The sequence below is a fragment of the Doryrhamphus excisus genome, chromosome 14 (assembly GCF_030265055.1).
Source record: "Doryrhamphus excisus isolate RoL2022-K1 chromosome 14, RoL_Dexc_1.0, whole genome shotgun sequence".
In the NCBI taxonomy this organism is placed as follows: domain Eukaryota; kingdom Metazoa; phylum Chordata; class Actinopteri; order Syngnathiformes; family Syngnathidae; genus Doryrhamphus; species Doryrhamphus excisus.
The window spans coordinates 289,363-310,073 of record NC_080479.1 but is presented as its reverse complement, the minus strand read 5'-3'; the positions used below and the strand labels follow the sequence as shown (position 1 = coordinate 310,073).

General features: G+C 37.7%; 1 protein-coding gene and 1 long non-coding RNA gene across 2 annotated transcripts in view; one reads left to right on the top strand and one right to left on the bottom strand.

The window, feature by feature from the left end:
* The window catches only part of LOC131102012 (uncharacterized), a 17,491-nt gene extending 15,817 nt beyond the window's left edge, over positions 1 to 1,674 (bottom strand). The window contains exon 1 of the long non-coding RNA XR_009119381.1: positions 1,414 to 1,674. This is a non-coding gene — a long non-coding RNA (uncharacterized LOC131102012). The remainder of the gene's footprint in view (positions 1 to 1,413) is intronic.
* LOC131102010 (polypeptide N-acetylgalactosaminyltransferase 4-like) lies at positions 1,370 to 20,711 on the top strand. The gene is made up of 11 exons (XM_058047464.1): positions 1,370 to 1,616; positions 6,792 to 7,201; positions 8,741 to 8,910; positions 10,374 to 10,563; positions 10,644 to 10,829; positions 11,603 to 11,720; positions 14,452 to 14,628; positions 16,601 to 16,732; positions 17,938 to 18,048; positions 18,176 to 18,328; positions 18,415 to 20,711. Exons 2-11 carry the CDS (start codon positions 6,810 to 6,812, stop codon positions 18,544 to 18,546), a joined length of 1,761 nt encoding a protein of 586 aa, XP_057903447.1. The 5' UTR covers positions 1,370 to 1,616; positions 6,792 to 6,809; the 3' UTR covers positions 18,547 to 20,711.

Here is a 20,711-nt window from a genome sequence, read left to right as displayed (position 1 = left end):
GTCTCTAGCACTGCACGGGGAAACGTCTTCCACAGAACAGAATGAGGCCAAGTGGAGAGAAAGACATTGGCAAGGCACCAACCAGTGCAGGTGTCCGCCTAACAACGTGGTCCGGCTTGAGCAGGACCTGGATTCTGCAAACCGAGCACAGAATGGCAAACACACACTTGTGTGTGTACGGGGTGTGTGTGTGTGTGTGGTGCATTGTTTATTCATGCAGCACACAAAGACATCGTTCAGTCTTCCTTAAAAAAAAAGAGATCTATTGAGGAATTTATATCCTGAGCTAAAAAAAGGCTACATGATGTCACCACGATGAAATCCATGCCAAAGTCTACACCCAATAGGACAGGAGTGCCCTAAGGTTTTTCCAGCGAGGGTCAAAAGCATGCAACTTTGCCACTTTAATATGTTCTAATGTTATAATGAAAAAAAATGCAGTTTGACAAAAATAAAAACAGTAATATTATGAGAAAAATTATTAAATTGTAGTCACTTAGAGCTGAAATATTAAAGAAAAAATGTATTAGAATAATATTATGAGGAAACAAACAAAAAAATGAAAAAATGCAATTTTACAAGAACAAAATAGTAATATAATGAACATTAGTGTCATTTTAGTATCATGAAGTTAAAATATCAAATATATTCCATGTTTATTTTAAAGACATAACATGAAGGAAAAAGCAAAATGAAGCTGTAATTTTTTTCTTTTAAATTCTATACTCTTAAACAATTCTTTTTAATAAACTAAAATAGTACTTTTTCATATCTGACAGTTTGGACTGCTGTCTCGCCGGCTTCCGGCATCACGTGACCACTCTGATGACGTCTGCTAGCAAGCAGTCCAAACTGTCAGATATGAAAAAGTACTATTTTGGTCTGTTAAAAATAATTGTTTAAGAGAAAGGTTATAATATTATAAGAATAAAATTAAAATACTCAGAAAATGAAGTCATAATTACGAGTAGAAAATGTATTTAGGAAAGTCTTTCAACGCTTTATCATTTTTCAATTTGTTGAAAATGAACACACTTCATATCATATTGCGAATAGCATACCAGTACCAATTGATGGCATTTTGCCCAACTTAGATGCTATAAAAACACACAAATATTTTTTTAAGGTTTGCACTTAAGCTCCTGCACAAGTTTGATATTCTGCGCAGAAACTTATAATCGATATTTTGCAGTCAAAACTTTATAATTTTGATTGCTAGCAAGTCACAATGCTACGTCAAGCTAACATGACAGGAAGCTAACAATACCGAAAAAAGTGTACCCGGAAGTCGAATATTTTGCACGTTGTTGTAATACGTTGGAGCTTAAATGAATGTTAAGGTAGCCAAGTAAATAAATAAACCAGCTTACAATAATCAAAACAGCCAATATAGCAACAAAATTGTTTACTTACGACACGGCTAATTTTGCCCAAGGTTTTATTACGAAAGGCTGCGCCGGAAATGTAGCAAGTAGTAACGTGGAGCGGGGCAGAGGAGTGGAGGATGTGTCTGTGCTGACATCTGCACACCACTGCTTCCAGCCGAGGGCGACCGCAGTCGTGCTGACAAACAGCTACGTCCGCAGACGCAAAGAGACATGTAACTTCTCGCTAAGGTAGGTAACTTTTGTCGAAACGGGTTGTTCCCTCTGCTTCGCGCCGGTTGTCATTTGAATTAACTTTATTTGAACTCCACTGTTTCTGTGTCAGGGCGCCGTAGTCAATAAAAACGTTGGTAGTGTTATGAAAAGACCATTCAGAGAGGTTACACGTTTAATTAGTGTTTCAGTTCATCATCATCATTATCATCAGCAGCCATTTTGATGCCGGGTTTAAAAAAAAAATTGTACAGACGTCCTACGTCATCATCACCTGTAATGCAAACGAGCAAGTGTGTCAAGTCTCTTGAACTGCATTTAAAATGCATGAACCCGGAAGACAGGTGTGCTGGTGTGTGTTAAGCATCTTTAGGCCATTGCAGGACATGAGCTGGTTCTGTTTTGTTGTACTTCCAGTGGCCACTCGTAGCTTTTGGGGAGTGAAGCTGGCATGCAGGGTCTTTATTGTGCATGTTTGCACTGCTGTGTAGCAACCTGCACACACACACACACACACACACACACACACACACACACACATTGGAGGAATGAATGAGGAAATGTGCCGTGTCTTTTTAAAGCTGGAAACAAACATACAAATACCACACTGGGTCCACATGTGTGTGTGTGTACGTCATGTCGTTACAAACATCCTTTACAGAAACGGAGTAAAAGAAACGGGACTGTCCCTCTACAACGGAGCCTCGACGTCCAACAAGGCCTAAAACGTGTTCATCAAGCTTGTTTGTTTGGTAAACCAGGACATCCATGTTGATATAGTTCCACTCCAGTCCTGTGGTGGCCACAATCTGCACTATTACACACCGAGTGCTAGAGTTCCACTGCTCGGCTCCTCGGTTTGACTCAGTTCAACTTCAGACGAGTTAAAACTGTGAAAAACATGCGTCATTGAACACGACACGCTATCTCGCTAACAAACAGCGGAGAACGAACAAGGCTCTTTTGTTTACTTCACAGCATGCTGTTGACAACAAGGTCCCTAGCGTCCAGTCTTAAAGCTAAGCTAACTTTAGCTTGTGTCTTGTTGTTATTTGAAGATGTGGAAATATTGTTTTCATAATAATGACCAGCTGGACCAATAATGACGTCAGCTGTGTGGTATCTGGTCGGCACACCTGGGACCCGGTCTAACCGGGTTCTAACAATACTGTAGTACCTGTCTTTTTTTTTTTTTTTTTTTTACAATTACAATTGAAAATAGCAGTATTTTTACAAGAATAATGTCCAAATATTCAGAGAAAAAAGTTTTAATTTTACTGCAATAATGTTGTAATATTATGTGGAAAAATAGCTTTATTTTAGTAACATACACGTTAAATGTCAAAGTCAAAATATAACAAGAAGAAAACTAGAACAAGACAAAAATGGAAAAAACAGCTGTAATTTTACAAGAATAAAGTAAAAATATTACAAGAAAAAAATGTGCGAGTTTATGAGAATTAGCTTGAAATATTCTGAGGAAAAATATTTATTATCATTTTAATAGCATACAGTTATAAGAAACAAAATAAAATTAGGTATTTGGGGGAAAAGTTCTAAATTTATTGGAGTAAAGATATTCTGGGAAGGAAAACATAATAATCCCGGGGCCTCCCTGATGAGGTGTTCTGGGCATGCCCAGCCGGGAGAAGGCTCCGGGGCAGACCTGGGACATGCTGGCCTGGGAACACTTTGGGGTCCTCCCGGTGGAGCTGGAGGAGGTGGCCCGTTCATCCCGTTCCATCCTGCCTGCACACGCTTCTTCACCTCCTTTTCACAATCTCCATTGTTCTGGACTGTTTGACCCCAAGTACTTCAAATTCTCCACCTTCTGTATCTCTTCTCCCTGTAACCTCACTCTTCCACTTGGGTCCCTCTCATTCCCACACATATACTTCATCTTGCTGCGGCTAATCTTCATTCCTCTCCTTTCCAGGACAAACCTCCACTCTTCTAGCATCTCCTCCGCTTGTTCCCTACTCTCACTACAAATCCCAATGTCATCTGCAAACATCATAGTCCATGGAGGTTCTTGTCTAAGCTCATCTGTCAGCCTGTACATCACCATAGCAAACAAGAAGGGGCTCAGAGCTGATCCCTGATGCGGTCCCACCTCCACCTTGAACTCTCTGTCATAGGCTTTCTCCAGATCTACAAAGACACAATGCCAAAAATGGGAGGGGGGGGGGGGGGGGGACTGAAGTTGATACTGATAATAGGCCTTTTCATGTATATCAAGTATATACAGCAGGGGTGCTCACACTTTTTCAGCATGCGAGCTACTTTTAAAATGGCCGAGTCAAAATGATCTACCCACTACAAAAATGCAAAACATCTATTTATATTCAAATGTATTGAGGATTATTTGTACGTACAATGTATGTTGATGTACCTTACATAACCAAATGAGCCAATATTGCAAAACACACATAATTAACTATTAACATTTTTTGTAATTACCTGAGTTTACTTTGATGACTTGCACTGAATTGAACCAGCCAGGGATGCATAGTCCGGACAGTAGCTGCTGATAGCCAGCCTCAAGCACACTTCCAAATGTTTATCAGTCATGGATAATATCCGTATCATAATATCCGTATAATATTCCATATCCGTATGGAAGTGATATGTTTTTGCCTTTTTACTTGGTCCAGTTTTTGCCTTTTTACTTGGTCCAGCTCCTTCACTCATTTTAGTGGCCATAAACTTTAGCGAGGGCTTAAAATCTAACGCAATTCGCCGACTAGCTTAGCACTTTGCATCGTTGTTTACGCATGAGCGGTGACCTAAAGGTCAAAATTCAGTTGTCATCTGACTGGTTGTCCTGTATGTCAATCAAGTAACGGGGATGGATGATAGGCTGACATCGTAAGTTCTGCTGCACTTAGAGACGTTGTTTGATTTGATTGGTCGCCCGAAGGGCAACATTCAGTTGTCATCTGAATGGCTGCCCTGTATATCAATCAAGTGACGGCATTGATGCTGGGATGATATTTTTTTAATGTCACGCCGCGATCGACCAGCGATCGACCAGCGATCGACCAGTACCACCTCCGCGATCGACTTAATGAGCACCCCTGATATACAGTATAACCTAACTTTACCAAGAGGCCTTTGCCTCCTTTCATTTTTTTTCTATGTGGCCTTCGCTGGAAAGAGTTCGGACACTCCTGACTTACACACTAGTACATGTGTAAAACGGTACCATTTTATACTCATTTATAACCTGCAAGGCATGCCGGGTAACTTCCTGTTGTAGCAACCTGCATGCGGGCCGCCTTAGACCAAGTAAGGGAAATGAGATGGCTTTGAGACGAGATGAGATTATCAGCACAGTTAGAACATGTTTTAACTCGTGACCGCGTCGACCACGTTGACCAGTGCAGAATAAAAATATAAAAATATGCAGAGTCACGTGACTGTAATTTGGAGTGTCAGCAGAGGGGAGAATGATATTGACTTTAGCTGGAATATTCCCCAAAGAGTGTTTTCTGTGATCTATAAAAGCCCCAAGCTTCTGCATCCATTTCTGAGCCTCATCTTTTCAAGTGTTTGGACTGCTCGCCACTAATTAAAAGCTCGTGAAGCAGAATGTTGTTCCTCGCCTTTTCTGCCGCATCTTGCCAAGAAGCGATGGCACGCTTTAAGATGCACATGAAGTCCTCGCTTCCCAGCAGCTCCGAGCTATCGGATGTAGAGCGTTTGGAAGGTGTGACGGACGGCCCGGTCAAAGGGGGGTTTTGTCCTCACGCCGTCTCCCGTTTTGTAACCTCAGGACACTCTGAGCCCTCTGGCTGCCTGGACGTGGTCCAGGCAGGCCGCTTCCTCGGTGGCCGCTTGTGGAAACAGGAGTTTCCTGTGAATAATCTGCCCACGCTCCAAATTGCAAGAAATGGTATAAAACGGGGGTGTCCAGAGTGCGCCCCGCAGCATATTCCAAAAATACAATTTAACAACAACAAAAAAAAACCAGCAAAAATGGAAAATATTAAGACAAAACAAAAAATACGTCTCAGTTTTGCGAGAATAAGCTTATAATGTGAGGCAAAATAATGTCATTTTGGTGACATGGTGTTGAAATGATCAAGAAAAATGCTTTACATTTTAATAAAACTTTGCACATATATTTGACTTTGACTTTTGTATAAATTCAGTTTATGGAAAAGAAAGAAAAAAGCGAAAATATCACAAGAAAAAAGTTGTATTGTAATGAGAAAAAAGTAGACATTTTACGAGAACAAAGTTGTAATATGAACAAAAGTATTATGGTAATAATAAAAAGAAAGAAAGATATATTATGTAAAGATACATAAAGAAAATGTATTATTTAAGAAAAACATGAAATATTTTGGATTTTATATATATATATATATATATATATATATATATATATATATAATTTAAGAAAAACATGAAATATTTTGGATTTTATATATATATATATATATATATATATATATATATATATATATATATATATATATATATATATATATATATATATATATATATAATTTAAGAAAAAACATGAAATATTTTAGAATATATATATTATTTTTATATTATTTAAGAAAAAACATGAAATATTTTGGATTATATATATAATATATATATATTATATTATTTAAGAAAAAACATGAAATATTTAGGAATATATATATTATTTTTATATTATTTAAGAAAAAACATGAAATATTTAGGAATATATATATTATTTTTATATTATTTAAGAAAAAACATGAAATATTTTGGAATATATATTATTTTTATATTATTTAAGAAAAAACATGAAATATTTTGGAATATATATATATAATATATATATTATATTATTTAAGAAAAACATGAAATATTTTGGAATATATATATATATATATATATATATATATATATATATATTATTTAAGAAAAAACATGAAATATTTTGGAATATATATATATATATATATATATATATATATATATATATATATATTATTTAAGAAAAAACATGAAATATTTTGGAATATATATATTATTATATTATTATTATATTATATTATTTTATATATATATATATATATATATATATAATTTAAGAAAAAACATGAAATATTTTGGAATATATATATATAATATTATTTAAGAAAAAACATGAAATATTTTGGAATAACTAAAAATGGGGAAATGTGTGTTATGTTTTGTGTCGTCCAGTCCCGTGTCCTCGCCGCCATGAGGGGACGCTGCTCACGCAAGCTAGGTGTGCTCGCCAAGGCTTTCCTCCTGCTGTGGCTGCTGTGGCTGGGATACCTCCTGCTGGCGCACTCCCCCTCCGCCGCCCCCGACCACGGCGCACCAGGCCTGGACCACGAGCGTCGCGCGGCGGCGGAGCATCCCGAAAAAGTCGATGACGACGACGACGACCGGTCGTTATCCAGGCCGCTGTACGCTAAACCGCCTGCCGACGACAACGCCCCGGGGGAGTGGGGCCGGGCGGCGCACCTTAACCTCAGTCCGGAAGAAAAGAAGCAGGAGGAGGACAGCGTGGAGCGCTACGCCATCAACATTTTTGTCAGCGACAAGATCTCTCTCCATCGACACATCAAAGACAACAGAATGCCAGAGTGAGTTTTTGCTAGTGACTTTTATTATTTCTCCTTTTTAAACTAACATTTTTCAAATGGAGCCTCAACGGGGTACAATCTAGTGCAGGGGTGGGCAAACTACGGCCCGGGGGCCACATCCGGCCCGCCAAGTGTTTGAATACGGCCCGTCCGTTCTTTCCAAAGTATTTCATTTAAACTCAACATACGAACTGGCATCATGGCTTGAGCCAACCTTTTGATGGTTTTATCAATTTTGTTATTTGATGTGGTCTGTTGTTTACAAAGTGCTCCTGAAAAAAGGGACACAATAATAATAATAATAATAATAATAATAAAATTTAAAATATTTAAATATAAAATATTTAAATATAAAATATTTAAAAATAAATATAAAATAATAAATAATAATAGCAGATTGCGTGACACTTTTACAGATACAATAATACCAGGTGGACTGTTACGTGTAAAATATATAGTCTGCCCCCCCACCCATTTTGGTTTGATGGTTTTATCAATTTTGTTATTTGATGTGGTCTGTTGTTTACAAAGTGCTCCTGAAAAAAGGGACACAATAATAATAATAATAATAATAATAATAATAATAATAATAATAATAATAATAATAATAATAATAAAATTTAAAATATTTAAATATAAAATATTTAAATATAAAATATTTTAAAATAAATATAAAATAATAAATAATAATAGCAGATTGCGTGACACTTTTACAGATACAATAATACCAGGTGGACTGTTACGTGTAAAATATATAGTCGCCCCCCCCCCCCCCCCCCCCATTTTGTTAAATCAATGCGAGTCAAAAAGTTTGCCCACCCCTGATCTAGTGCCTTGTTTTGCCGGTCCCAAGCCCGGATAAATACAGAGGGTTGCGTCAGGAAGTGCATCCGACTTAAACATTACAGCAAAAAAGGTTAGCTAAGAAGACATGGGACATGGAGAGGACTGAAGAGAGTAGGCAGTACAGAGAAATGAATGCTAAGGTGAAAGTAGAGGTCTGTGATGACTTGTACTTTAGTTTGAACAGTAAGTAGGGCAGAAGTATTTGTGAGCAGCAGTATGGTTTCATGCCAAGAAAGAGTACTACATATGTAGTATTTGCTTTAAGAATGTTAATAGAGAAGTACAGAGAAGGTACGAGGGAGCTTCGTTGTGTCTTTGTAGATGTGGACAAAGCCTATGACATAAAAAAATTAAGTAAAAAAAAATAGCATATACTGTACATAGTACAGCTTTGCTCAGTACTTTCGTAATGCAGCAATGCGGGCCTCCTTTTTGTCCCCCCAGCTTCTTACTTCGATGCAGTTTGTCTCTCTCCAAGTCGACGTTTTTGTTTACTCGCCATTCTCCCCGAGCGTTGCTGTGGTATGTTGCTCTTCGGAGCGGCATTCCCCCCCCCCCCACCCCCTTCCCAACCCTTATCGTCTCCCTTCTTGGTTTTTATGGCCGAGCCTAATGGCTGCCACCTGGATTAAGACGTCCCAAAAGCCCGTTTTTCCACGCGGCTACATCATGCCACCCGCTGCTTGCCCTCAGATGCCGAAGCAAGACGTTCGACTACCGCCGCCTGCCCACCACCTCCGTGGTCATCGCCTTCTACAACGAGGCCTGGTCCACCTTGCTCAGGACCATCCACAGCGTCCTGGAGAGCACGCCTGCCGTCCTGCTGAAGGAGATCATCCTCATCGATGACTACAGCGACCGAGGTGGGAGCAGCGCAAAGGTCCAAGTAAAGTGGCTCTCAAACGCTTCAGTTTTTCAGAAATCTGGCGTCTGAAGTTTCTCATGCATGCGCCCAGTCTCTATTTCCATGGCTCCGTGTTGACGTTCGCTCCAAGATAATTAGGTCCTTTGTGTTTGGCTAATTGCTAATTGGTTCAAACGACAAAAGGTGAAGAGCAAGAGGATGCCCTGAGGCTCAGCACTAAACCTGTCAACACAGAACCATTATAGAACTATTATTTACAAACATATTAGCCACAATTAGCCATACAGCCATTTTCTAGCTTAACCAGCATTGGGCGAGACGCGGCGTACAACCTGGACTGGTTGTACTGGTTGCTGTTTGATGACATCTTGTGACATGCGAAGCCCGTCTATACCAGGGTGTGTGATCGCTGATGGTTTTTTTCGGCCATTTGCAGCGCCTCTCTGGCGGTAGCTAGCTAGAACACAGGCGAGCTAACCTTTCATGCTAACCTACTTTTTGTGTGTCACTTACCAATCTTGCTGTCTTCTTGTCATTTTAATAACGATGGACTGTCTTCAGAACACTCTGTGTGTCTAAGTTGTTCAACAAACACGTAGTTTATCCAGCCGTACACGGCGATGCTATCTCACGCCAAAAGCTAGAGCTCATTGCTAGCGGTAGCGCACCAGCCGATCTTTTTATAAGCCGCAGGGTTCAAAGGTTGACAAAAAAGTAGAAGTTAGTTTATTAATAAATAACAAAAATACACCCTAAAATTACAAAATGAATCTTTTTTTTCCAGAATTGTTTGAAAATGTATAAAAAAGTTAAAAAAGTTTAAAAACAAAACAAAAACACATGTACATAAGTATTCACAACACTTCCCTTTCATGCATGTTATGTGACCGCCTTATTCCAAACTGGAATAAAATAAACTCAAATATAAAAATTGCACTACATGGTAACAACATAAATACAATGTTTAAAAAATGGTTGCAAATGTATTAAAAATTAAACAGTACTTAAGTATTCACGTTTTTCAGATTTTATTCTAAAATGGCAACATGAATACATATTTATGGAAAATAAAAAGTAAGCTATCACATGTATAAGCATCACATTGTTCACATTTTCTTATCTGGCAGCTTTATTACAAAATGGAATTTTAAAAAAATTCTATACTCAACACCCCATAATCACTACATTAATACATAATGTATATTTGGAAATGTAGGCTAATGTATTACATTTGTTTTTTAAAAGTCACATAAGTATACATATGTAAGTAGTCACTCGAATCAGATAATCATTATTTTTTTTAATGGCACAAAAAAATACTGATGTTTATAATACAGATAAATTCAGATGTTTCTTCTCTAGAAAAGTCGCTGGTCTCAAACAATCTGTTGTGGCGTATGTTCAAGCGATGGCGTTGCTTTGATGTCTAACAACGGCGTTTTTTATTTTTTTTTCCTGCAGTCTACCTGAAATCTCAGCTGGCGGAATACGTCAGTAACCTGCAGCGCGTCCGGCTCATCCGCACCAAAAAGCGCGAGGGCCTGGTCCGGGCTCGCCTCATCGGCGCCTCCTACGCCACAGGCGACGTGCTGACCTTCCTGGATTGTCACTGCGAGTGCGTCCCCGGCTGGATCGAACCCCTGCTGGAGAGGTGAGGCGTCGCGTACGTTAAAACGACAGGTAGCAGGGATTTCCACGTCACGGCGCCACGGTGGCCATTTTCTTTTTAAGGATCGGCGAGAGCCCCAGCACCATCGTGTGCCCCGTCATCGACACCATCGACTGGAACAGCTTTGAGTTCTACATGCAGACGGACGAGCCCATGATTGGCGGCTTCGACTGGAGGCTCACCTTCCAGTGGCACGCTGTCCCCGAGGTGGAACGCAAGAGGCGCAAGTTGCGCATCGACCCCCTCAGGTGACTTGAATGCTTTCACGAGACATGAGAAAATAAGCTCTGCTTCTTCCTGCTTCTTTTCTCTCATGCTGTATTGTGTAAACACATCCTGTTCTTTATTAGGCGTGCCTCATGTATTTAAAACCTTTTTTTTTTTTTTTTTCGTCATTTGCTGTAAGCGATGACCCAATCCATGTGGGCCGCCAGTGGCCCTAGACCTCACTTTGGAGAGCCCTGAGATAAACAATTTGTAGCACTCACAGTGTCAATAATAAATATGATAATACTGTGGCACCTTGGTTAGCATCAATTTGTTGCAGAAGGTCTGACTCAAACCAAAACAAACTCTAACCAAGGCAAGTTTTCCCATAGAAAATAAAATAGTGTAAATCCAATTAATCTTTTCCAGAATTATTTCTCCTCAATTTATTTCTCCACCACAATTAAAAAAAAAAAAATTATAAAAAATAAAAAATGATGGCCAATTCTTCTCACCCATCCACCCTTTGAAAATCTATTTTCGGCAGCTTGTACCCGTGATCTTGTCCTTTCAGGCACTACTGGTAGAAACCGGTAGGAACCGGTAGATTGAAAACAATGCCAGAATGGAATAAAGTCCAGCCCCTCTTGGGATGACTGGTTCCATCCCAAATTTGAGCATACATTTTGGATGTTAACTGAAAAAAGCGCTATCCGTTCCACATTAACCGAGGTACCACTGTGCCAGAAAACTGAAACTGTTCTGTATCTTGAAATAATAAATGAATACATTTAGTCCCCTATCATATTTTCAGGTCCCCGACTATGGCAGGCGGGTTGTTTGCGGTCAGCAAGGCCTACTTCACTCACCTGGGCACCTACGACATGGGCATGGAGGTGTGGGGCGGAGAAAACCTGGAGCTCTCCTTTCGGGTGAGTTTGTCTTGGCCTTTCCTGGCACACATTTGGCAAGATAAAATCAGTGAAAAAGTCGTCCTAAATCGGAGGTGTGGGCGATGGCGGCGGCGGTGGCGGCTCAACGCTTGACTTTTTATGGCCTGCGGCATTTTGTCAATCATGACTAAGAAGGATTAAGGCCGCACTGAAAAGCAGAGAAAGCAAATATTACACTAATAGCTATTTGCTTAGTTAACAACATGTATGCTTAGAGTATATAGTAGTGCTTTATTTATAGTATATAGTAGTGCTTATTCATATGTACACTATTATCATTTGCATTATGATTACTATCCAACATGAATTTTGGTTATGTTTTTAAAGTCATTTCCTGCACTCTTAAAGCCATAAATACCCAAGCTTGTGTACAAAGGTTCAGTTTCATGTACTTCTTGTCTTAACGTTAATGATTAAGTTCAGGATTCCTGGTCTCCTGTTGCCGACTCTAACAATGCAGGGTACAGTTGGATGTTTCATTGCTTGTTTTGTTTTGTGCAAGGGGATAGTATAGAAAATAAATGCATGGATGGAGAGGCAAAAAGAGGTGATGTCACAATAGAGCAAGGGCCGCACAGTGGGTGAGCGGTTAGCACAGGGGTGGGCAAACTTTTTGACTCGCATTGATTTAACAAAACGGGGGGGGCATAGGCAGTTTTTACTTATTTTTTTAATGTCATAGGCTTTGTCCACATCTACAAAGACACAACGAAGCTCCCTCGGACCTTCTTACCTCCTTACTGTTCAAACTAAAGTACAAGTCATCACAGACCTCTACTTTCACCTTAGCATTCATCTCAATGTACTGCCTACTCTCTTCAGTCCTCTCCATGTCCCATGTCTTCTTAGCTAACCTTTTTTGCTGTAATGTTTACATCGGATGCACTTCCTGATGCAACCCTCTGTATTTATCCGGGCTTGGGACCGGCAAAACAAGGCACTAGATCAGGGGTGGGCAAACTTTTTGACTCGTGGGCCGCATTGATTTAACAAAACGGGGGGGCAGGGGGGCCTGGGGGGGCCAGACTATATATTTTACACGTAACAGTCCACCTGGTATTATTGTATCTGTAAAAGTGTCACGCAATCTGCTATTATTATTTATTATTTTATATTTATATTTAAATATTTTATATTTAAATATTTTATATTTAAATATTTTTAATTTTATTATTATTATTATTATTATTATTATTGTGTCCCTTTTTTCAGGAGCACTTTGTAAAACAACAGACCACATCAAATAACAAAATTGATAAAACCATCAAAAGGTTGTCTCAAGCCATGATGCCAGTTCGTATGTTGAGTTTAAATGAAATACTTTGGAAAGAACGGACGGGCCGTATTCAAACACTTGGCGGGCCGGATGTGGCCCCCGGGCCGTAGTTTGCCCACCCCTGGGTTAGCATGATGAGTGGTCACACAGTCAGGAGATCAGGAAGACCCGGGTTTGATTCCTCACTTGGCATCTCTGTGTGGAGTTTGCACGTTGTCCCCGTGCATGGGTGGGTTTTCTCTGGACTGATGTCTCCTAGCTGTGTGGCCTGCGTGCTAACCACTCATCCACCGTGTGGCGTTGAATCGTTAATGTTGTGGCGTAGTTGTTTAGATATTTTGGCTGAAGAAATATAGTAGTTATGCTTGGAATGTATCTTTCCATCAAAAGTTGTTTTGGTGGAAAACAGCAATATTTTGTGGACGTGTACCTGTTTAGTTCTACTAAAGAATGGAAAAGGTAGAAACTAGTAACTTTAATTACTTTTGGTAACTTTAGTAATTTTAGTCAGTAACTTTTTTCTTGAATATTCATATTATTATATTATTTTCCATAAAATTATGACAACTTTTGTCATAATAGCAACATTTTTCTTGTTAGAATTTCTTGTAGAAAACAGTTTTTCTATGAATTTGACTTTATTTTCCTAAAATTGCAGCTAGTTTTTCTGTAATTGCTGTAATAGTTTTGCTCATGATGACTTTATTCCCATTATCATTTGACTTTACAATTTTTCCTTGACCAAAAAACAACTTTATTAGTTGTTTTTCTCCTAATATTAACTAATAACTTTTGCTTTTAGGTTGTGGGACGTCCACAGCAGGACCCGCTGCTCGTTGAGAAGAGCGATGCATGCTTTTCATTGTACAGTAAACCTCGGATATATCGGATTCAATTGTTCCCACTGGTTTTGTCCGATATAAGCGAAATCCGTTATATGCGTATACCGGAAAATGTCCGTTTTACGCATATATGGGATTTATATCCGGTATATGCGTAAATGGGATTTTATCCGTTATAAAAAGGCACTTCCTTGACTATGTTTCCAATGTACCTGGACGCGCAGGCAACGCTGCAAACGCTGCAAATGACGTCGTATAGCGGCCTGTCACCATTCGGCCAATCGGAGCGCCACGATGCGGCCATCCGATATATGCCAGGGAAATTTCATGGAAATGCATTGGAACGGGACTGGAGATTTTGTCCGAAATAGGCGAAATCCGTTATAAAAAATCCGATATATGCAATGAATTTTTATTGGAAATGCATTACAGAAAAATTGGTTCTTTTTTTATCTGTCCGTTGTGAGCGAATTTCCGATATATCCGAGTCCGATATATCCGAGGTTTACTGTAGCTTCCTTGAGAAAAAGTTGCCAGATTTGTCGCTAATGGCTCAATCTACTCGCTAAAAGTGTGTGTGTTTGTGCGGAAGGTGTGGCAGTGCGGCGGCAGCCTGGAGATCCACCCTTGCTCCCACGTGGGTCACGTCTTCCCCAAGAAGGCCCCTTACGCCCGGCCCAACTTCCTGCAGAACACGGTGCGAGCGGCCGAGGTGTGGATGGACTCGTACAAGCAGCACTTCTACCACAGGAACCCGGCCGCCAGGAAGGTACGATACCGGGCGAATGAAAACACGAGCGAAGCGCGTGAGCGCCGCGGGGACAGCTGCGTGACCTCCTGGCGACCTCGCACGGATTATTTTACACTGGGTGGGAATTTGGCTGACCTGGATGTGGTTTTAGTTCTCCTGCTGTGACTTGAGGAAGAGGTTTGCCAAGCGCTGTATAAAGTTCCTAATGACTCCTAATGACTCTAATTACACAAACACAAAGACATGATGCTTTCATGACAGCAAAACACATCATTATCTCTGAGCCAACACTTTCCACAACATGAAACTTTTAACCAGCAGACTCTCACTAGACAGGCGAAGTTGCCTAGTTAATATATATTCAATATTTGTATTTTTAAATATTTTTTATTTTGCTAAATATTAATAATAATAATAATATGTAATATAATGTAAAATATATAATACTATTAATATACTTTTATGTAATTGTATATTTTATATTAATATAAATATATTGTCAATATATATTTGATATAGCTGAATGTTAATATATATTCAAATATTTTAATTATTGAAATAGTAATTAATGTTCTATAATATAATTTAAGATACAGGTACATTGTCTTTTGTACTAATACATCAAATATTTTAATTATTGAAATTGTAATTAATGTTCTATAATATAATTTAAGATACAGGTACATTGTCTTTTATACTAATACATCAAATATTTTAATTATTGAAATAGTAATTAATGTTCTATAATATAATTTAAGATACAGGTACATTGTCTTTTATACTAATACATCAAATATTTTAATTATTGAAATAGTAATTAATGTTCTATAATATAATTTAAGATACAGGTACAGTGTCTTTTATACTAATACATCAAATATTTTAATTATTGAAATAGTAATTAATGTTCTATAATATAATTTAAGATACAGGTACATTGTCTTTTATACTAATACATCAAATATTTTAATTATTGAAATAGTAATTAATGTTCTATAATATAATTTAAGATACAGGTACAGTGTCTTTTATACTAATACATCAAATATTTTAATTATTGAGATAGTAATTAATGTTCTATAATATAATTTAAGATACAGGTACATTGTCTTTTATACTAATACATCAAATATTTTAATTATTCAAATAGTAATTAATGTTCTATAATATAATTTAAGATACAGGTACATTGTCTTTTATACTAATACATCAAATATTTTAATTATTGAAATAGTAATTAATGTTCTATAATATAATTTAAGATACAGGAACATTGTCTTTTATACTAATACATTAAATATTAATTGCATATAAATAATAAAATATACTCTACATATATTTAAAATATATTAAAAATTTAATATGCATATATGAAAATATAAATAAAATAATGGAAATGTTAATTTATTTAATATAATGTAAAATACATATGTGGGAAAATATGGGAAACAATATATTTTATTTATTTTGTATGAATTAAAAAATTAATATAAAAAATATATATAAAAATTATTATAAATATAACATATTTTTGATATTGTAGTTCAATATTAATACAGTCAAATTTGACTTATATTATTTTTAACAAAATTTGATTGAACAAAATTTGCAAAGAGCTAGCATAACAATGAATGGTTTCCTGTATTGTTGCGACTTTTGACTTCCTGGTGCCTGGAGTGCGTACACAAAAGAAGAAGGGCGTGGATCCTCAAACGCCGATATCAAAAGTTCCACTCCAAGCGTGGAGTGCGCGCGTTAGATTTTATGAGCCAAAGGTGGGAATGGCGCACCTTTGCAAACACGGCGCTTCAATATTTGCTCTCGCTTGTACACCAGGAGGATGGATGTTCTGATATGTTCCTCAGGATGTGTTGGTTTGTTGCAGCCAACATCCTATCACTGTGTGTGTGTGTGTGTGTGGTAGCCATGATGATGATGATGATGATGATGATGATGATGATGAGTAATAATCAATGCACTCCTGTCCCAGGAGACGTACGGCAACATTTCTGAGCGTCTGCTGCTGAGGGAGAGGCTGAAATGCAACACGTTCCACTGGTACCTGAACAACATCTACCCCGACCTCCACATTCCCGAGGACAGGGAGGGCTGGCACGGCGCCGTGAGTCTCTTATCTTTGATTCACGCCTCCTCTGCTCATCACCTCGCCGCCTCATTGTTGGGGGAACCGGAAAAACCAGGCGCACCCGAGCGGCGGCTCCAGCATTTTTAGCCATGCTAAGCGTTCAATTAGAACCTCTACAGGCACGACCCCGGCATAGGGAACTTCTTCACACATTACTGCTTTTAATGATGCTGGGGAGTCCCATAAATGCACTTATAATTCATAATTCATCCATCTTAAATGACGCGGTGATTTTGAACGCAACTCCTCACTGCTAATGATAAAACAGTTCTTGTCTGATTCCAATAATCGGCTATTAAAGGATCCATCTTCTGTGCTGCGTATCCTCACTAGGGTGGCAGGGTATGCTGGAGCCTATCCCAGCTGACTTCAGGCAAGAATTAAATAAAGCAGTGTTAGGTAAATGTTTTGGCGCTGTTAATACATACAAATATACATATTCCTGCCCTATAATTTGTCTTTCTTTTAATAAAAATATGGTAAAAATGGGCATATTTCAGACAAGGTGATTAATCATGATTGATTAATTTGAAAACGGTGATTAATCCGATTAAATATTTAAATCGTTTGACAGCCCTGGTAATAGTAATAGTTATTATTGGATTTTTTTAGAACATACTTTTGATTTTATTTGTGATTTTATTGTGACTTTTTTTTAACGCTTCAACTGCACGCTACTAAAAATGACATTATTTTGCCTCATATTAAGTGTTTATTATTGTAAAATGTAAATATTGTTTAATACATTTTTTTTTCTAATATTAGCCAACTATTTCAACTTCTTGTAAATTCTCTTCTTGTAATTTTGACTTTATTTTTATAATATTTTGACTTTATTCTCGTACATTTTAAACTTTTTTCACAACCTAATTTTACAAACTTTTTTTTGGTTTGTTTCTCATTTGTTTTTCTTTAATATTTTTTACTTGATTTTTCTCATCATAGTTTTTTCTCGTAAAAACTTGTTTTCTCATTAGAATGCTGCTTTTTTAATTTTGATATTTGGACTTTATTCTTGTTAAATTACAGACATTTTTTTTCTATTTCTGCTGTTTTTTGTTTTTTTTCCAACTCTTTCAAATTTCTTTTTGTGAATTTTCTTGTAGTAATTCTGACGTTATTCCCGAAATATTACGCTGGGAATTTCCAAAATGTAAAATCCTGCTACTCCTTCCCACCAGGTGCGCAGCTCGGGAATAAACTCGGAATGTTTGGACTACAACGCTCCGGATCACAGTCCCACCGGCGCCCAGCTTTCCCTGTTTGGTTGTCACGGCCAGGGAGGCAACCAGGTGAGATTCCTGATCGTATTCACATGCTCCGAGAAATCAGTTTGATTGCAATCAAATGTTTCCCAGTTTCTCGACTTTTGAGCATATCTTCAGAAAATATGAACCGAATATGTCCGTGATTGTGCAGTACTTCGAGTACACGTCCCAGAAGGAAATCCGCTTCAACTCGGTGACGGAGCTGTGTGCGGAGGTGCTGGAAGGACAGTCGTCCATCGGGATGCGCCACTGCCCTCGTGACGGCGAAGTCAAGCCGGCCAGCATCATTTGGGAGTTTAGGGACGTAAGTGGCGGCCATGTTGTCCATTTTTTTTTCCCCCCATCTTTATCGTCGTCATCACCGTAACCCCTCGTCTGTCCTCCGCCCAGGATAAGACCATCTACCACCCGCAGTCTAACACGTGTGTGACCGCCTACCGCAAGCCGGAGGGCCGCACGGACGTCCAGATGAAGCGCTGCATCCCGCGAGATAAACACCAGCACTGGAAGTTTGAGTGGTAGACCGTGAGAGACCTCCTTTTGACATTTTAGTGGTCTTCTTCTGTGGCCCACTTCTACCCACCTTCCCCCCTCCCTCTGTGCCTTTACTGGGAAGACACAAGCGAACGAAAAGGGGCTGTCCTAGAAAGACGACGACTCGCGTGGTCGCAGAACGATGGGGAAGACTCACTTTTTACCTTTTTATTCCCAGTGCAGGAAAACCAGGAAGTGCCTGTTGGACAGACTCGGCGTGTCTTGTTGTTACACTCCCAACCAGCAGGGGGCAGCCTGTCGGCTCCGTTGTATGAAAGCCTGCTTCGACCACTGAAAGAACCCAAATATCCTAATGGAAAGTCACAACTGGGAGATAAAAAGTCAAAATTATGACATAAAGTTATAATTATGATGTTAAAAAAAATCTCAATTATGTCAATTAATTAATTAGATAAAAAGTCAAAATTATGAGAAAGTAAATTACAAGATAAAAAGTCATAATTATTAGATAAAAAATGTAAATTATGCAGAAAAAAGTTAAAATTGAAATAAAAAGGCAAAATTGTGACAGTTATAATTATGCCGTTAAAAAAAAATCTCAATTATGTCAATTAATTAAGTTGACCTTGAGATAAAAAAGTCAAAATTATGAGAAAGTAAATTACAACATAAAAAGTCATAATTATTAGATAAAAAATTTAAATTATGCAGAAAAAAGTTGAAATAGAAATAAAAAGGCAAAATTGTGACAGTTATAATTATGCCGTTTAAAAAAATCTCAATTATGTCAATTAATTAAGTTGACCTTGAGATAAAAAAAAGTCAAAATTATGAGAAAGTAAATTACAAGATAAAAAGTCATAATTATTAGATAAAAAATTGAAATTATGCAGAAAAAAGTTGAAATAGAAATAAAAAGGCAAAATTGTGACAGTTATAATTATGACGTTAAAAAAAATCTCAATTATGTCAATTAATTAAGTTGACCTTGAGATAAAAAAAGTCAAAATTATGAGAAAGTAAATTACAAGATAAAAAGTCATAATTATTAGATAAAAAATTTAAATTGTGCAGAAAAAAGTTGAAATAGAAATAAAAAGGCAAAATTGTGACAGTTATAATTGTGACAGTTATAATTATGACGTTAAAAAAAATCTCAATTATGTCAATTAATTAAGTTGACCTTGAGATAAAAAAAGTCAAAATTATGAGAAAGTAAATTACAACATAAAAAGTCATAATTATTAGATAAAAAATTTAAATTATGCAGGAAAAAAAGTTGAAATTGAAATAAAAAGGCAAAATTATGACACAAGTCATAATTATGAGTTAAAAGACAAAATTATCAGTCAATTGAAATTAGAGGCTAAAAAGTCAAAAATAGGAAATATTAATAAATATGTATATGAATAATCCTGAGATAAAAACTTAAAATTATGAGAGAAAAAGTAGTAATTGTGAGTTTAAAATTTTTTAATTATAAAATAAAATTCAAAATTGACATATAAAATCACAACTATAATATAAAAAGTTCAAATTATATAAAAAGTCAAAATAAGATAAGTCAAAATTTTGTAACTTTTTGTCTCATCATTTTAATGTTTTCTCTGTGGGATATTTTTCATCTTTCAGTGGCGGGAACGGTCTTCCATAGGGTTTGACCTTGAAGGCAAATGTCCTAAACTGACTCGTTGGCGCCTCCCCAGGAAGGAATCGGTATTGCCGTGAAGTCCTGTAGCACTCCCCACTGTTCCAGTCGCCAGGCATGTAATGCCAACAAGAAGGAAGGTGAAGTTCTGCATCCTTTTGCACCCAAAGCAGCTGCTTCGGAAGCGTGCTGCGGGAATCCCGTCCAAAACGAGACCGCTTTTATTCTAAGTGCCATTAGTCCGACTAACTGTCCTAACCGCGCCTTTAGAGAACTCCGAGGCCGAATGCATTCCAAATGCTTCAAGAAACGAAAACGACACGGTTGGATCTTAACATTTAGTCGCGTCTGTGAGGCTTGTCGGGGTCCGCTCGGAGTTTTCACGAAGTGTCTGAGCCGTACTTGAAGAGGCCACACACGTCGCCTCAGGTGTCTCCGGAATGTTGTTGCTGGGCCGAATGAAGGGAGCGGATGGAAACTACTGATGCAATGCAGGGATTACTTGATTTGAAGAAAGAAAATGAATTAAAGATTTATCTGTGGA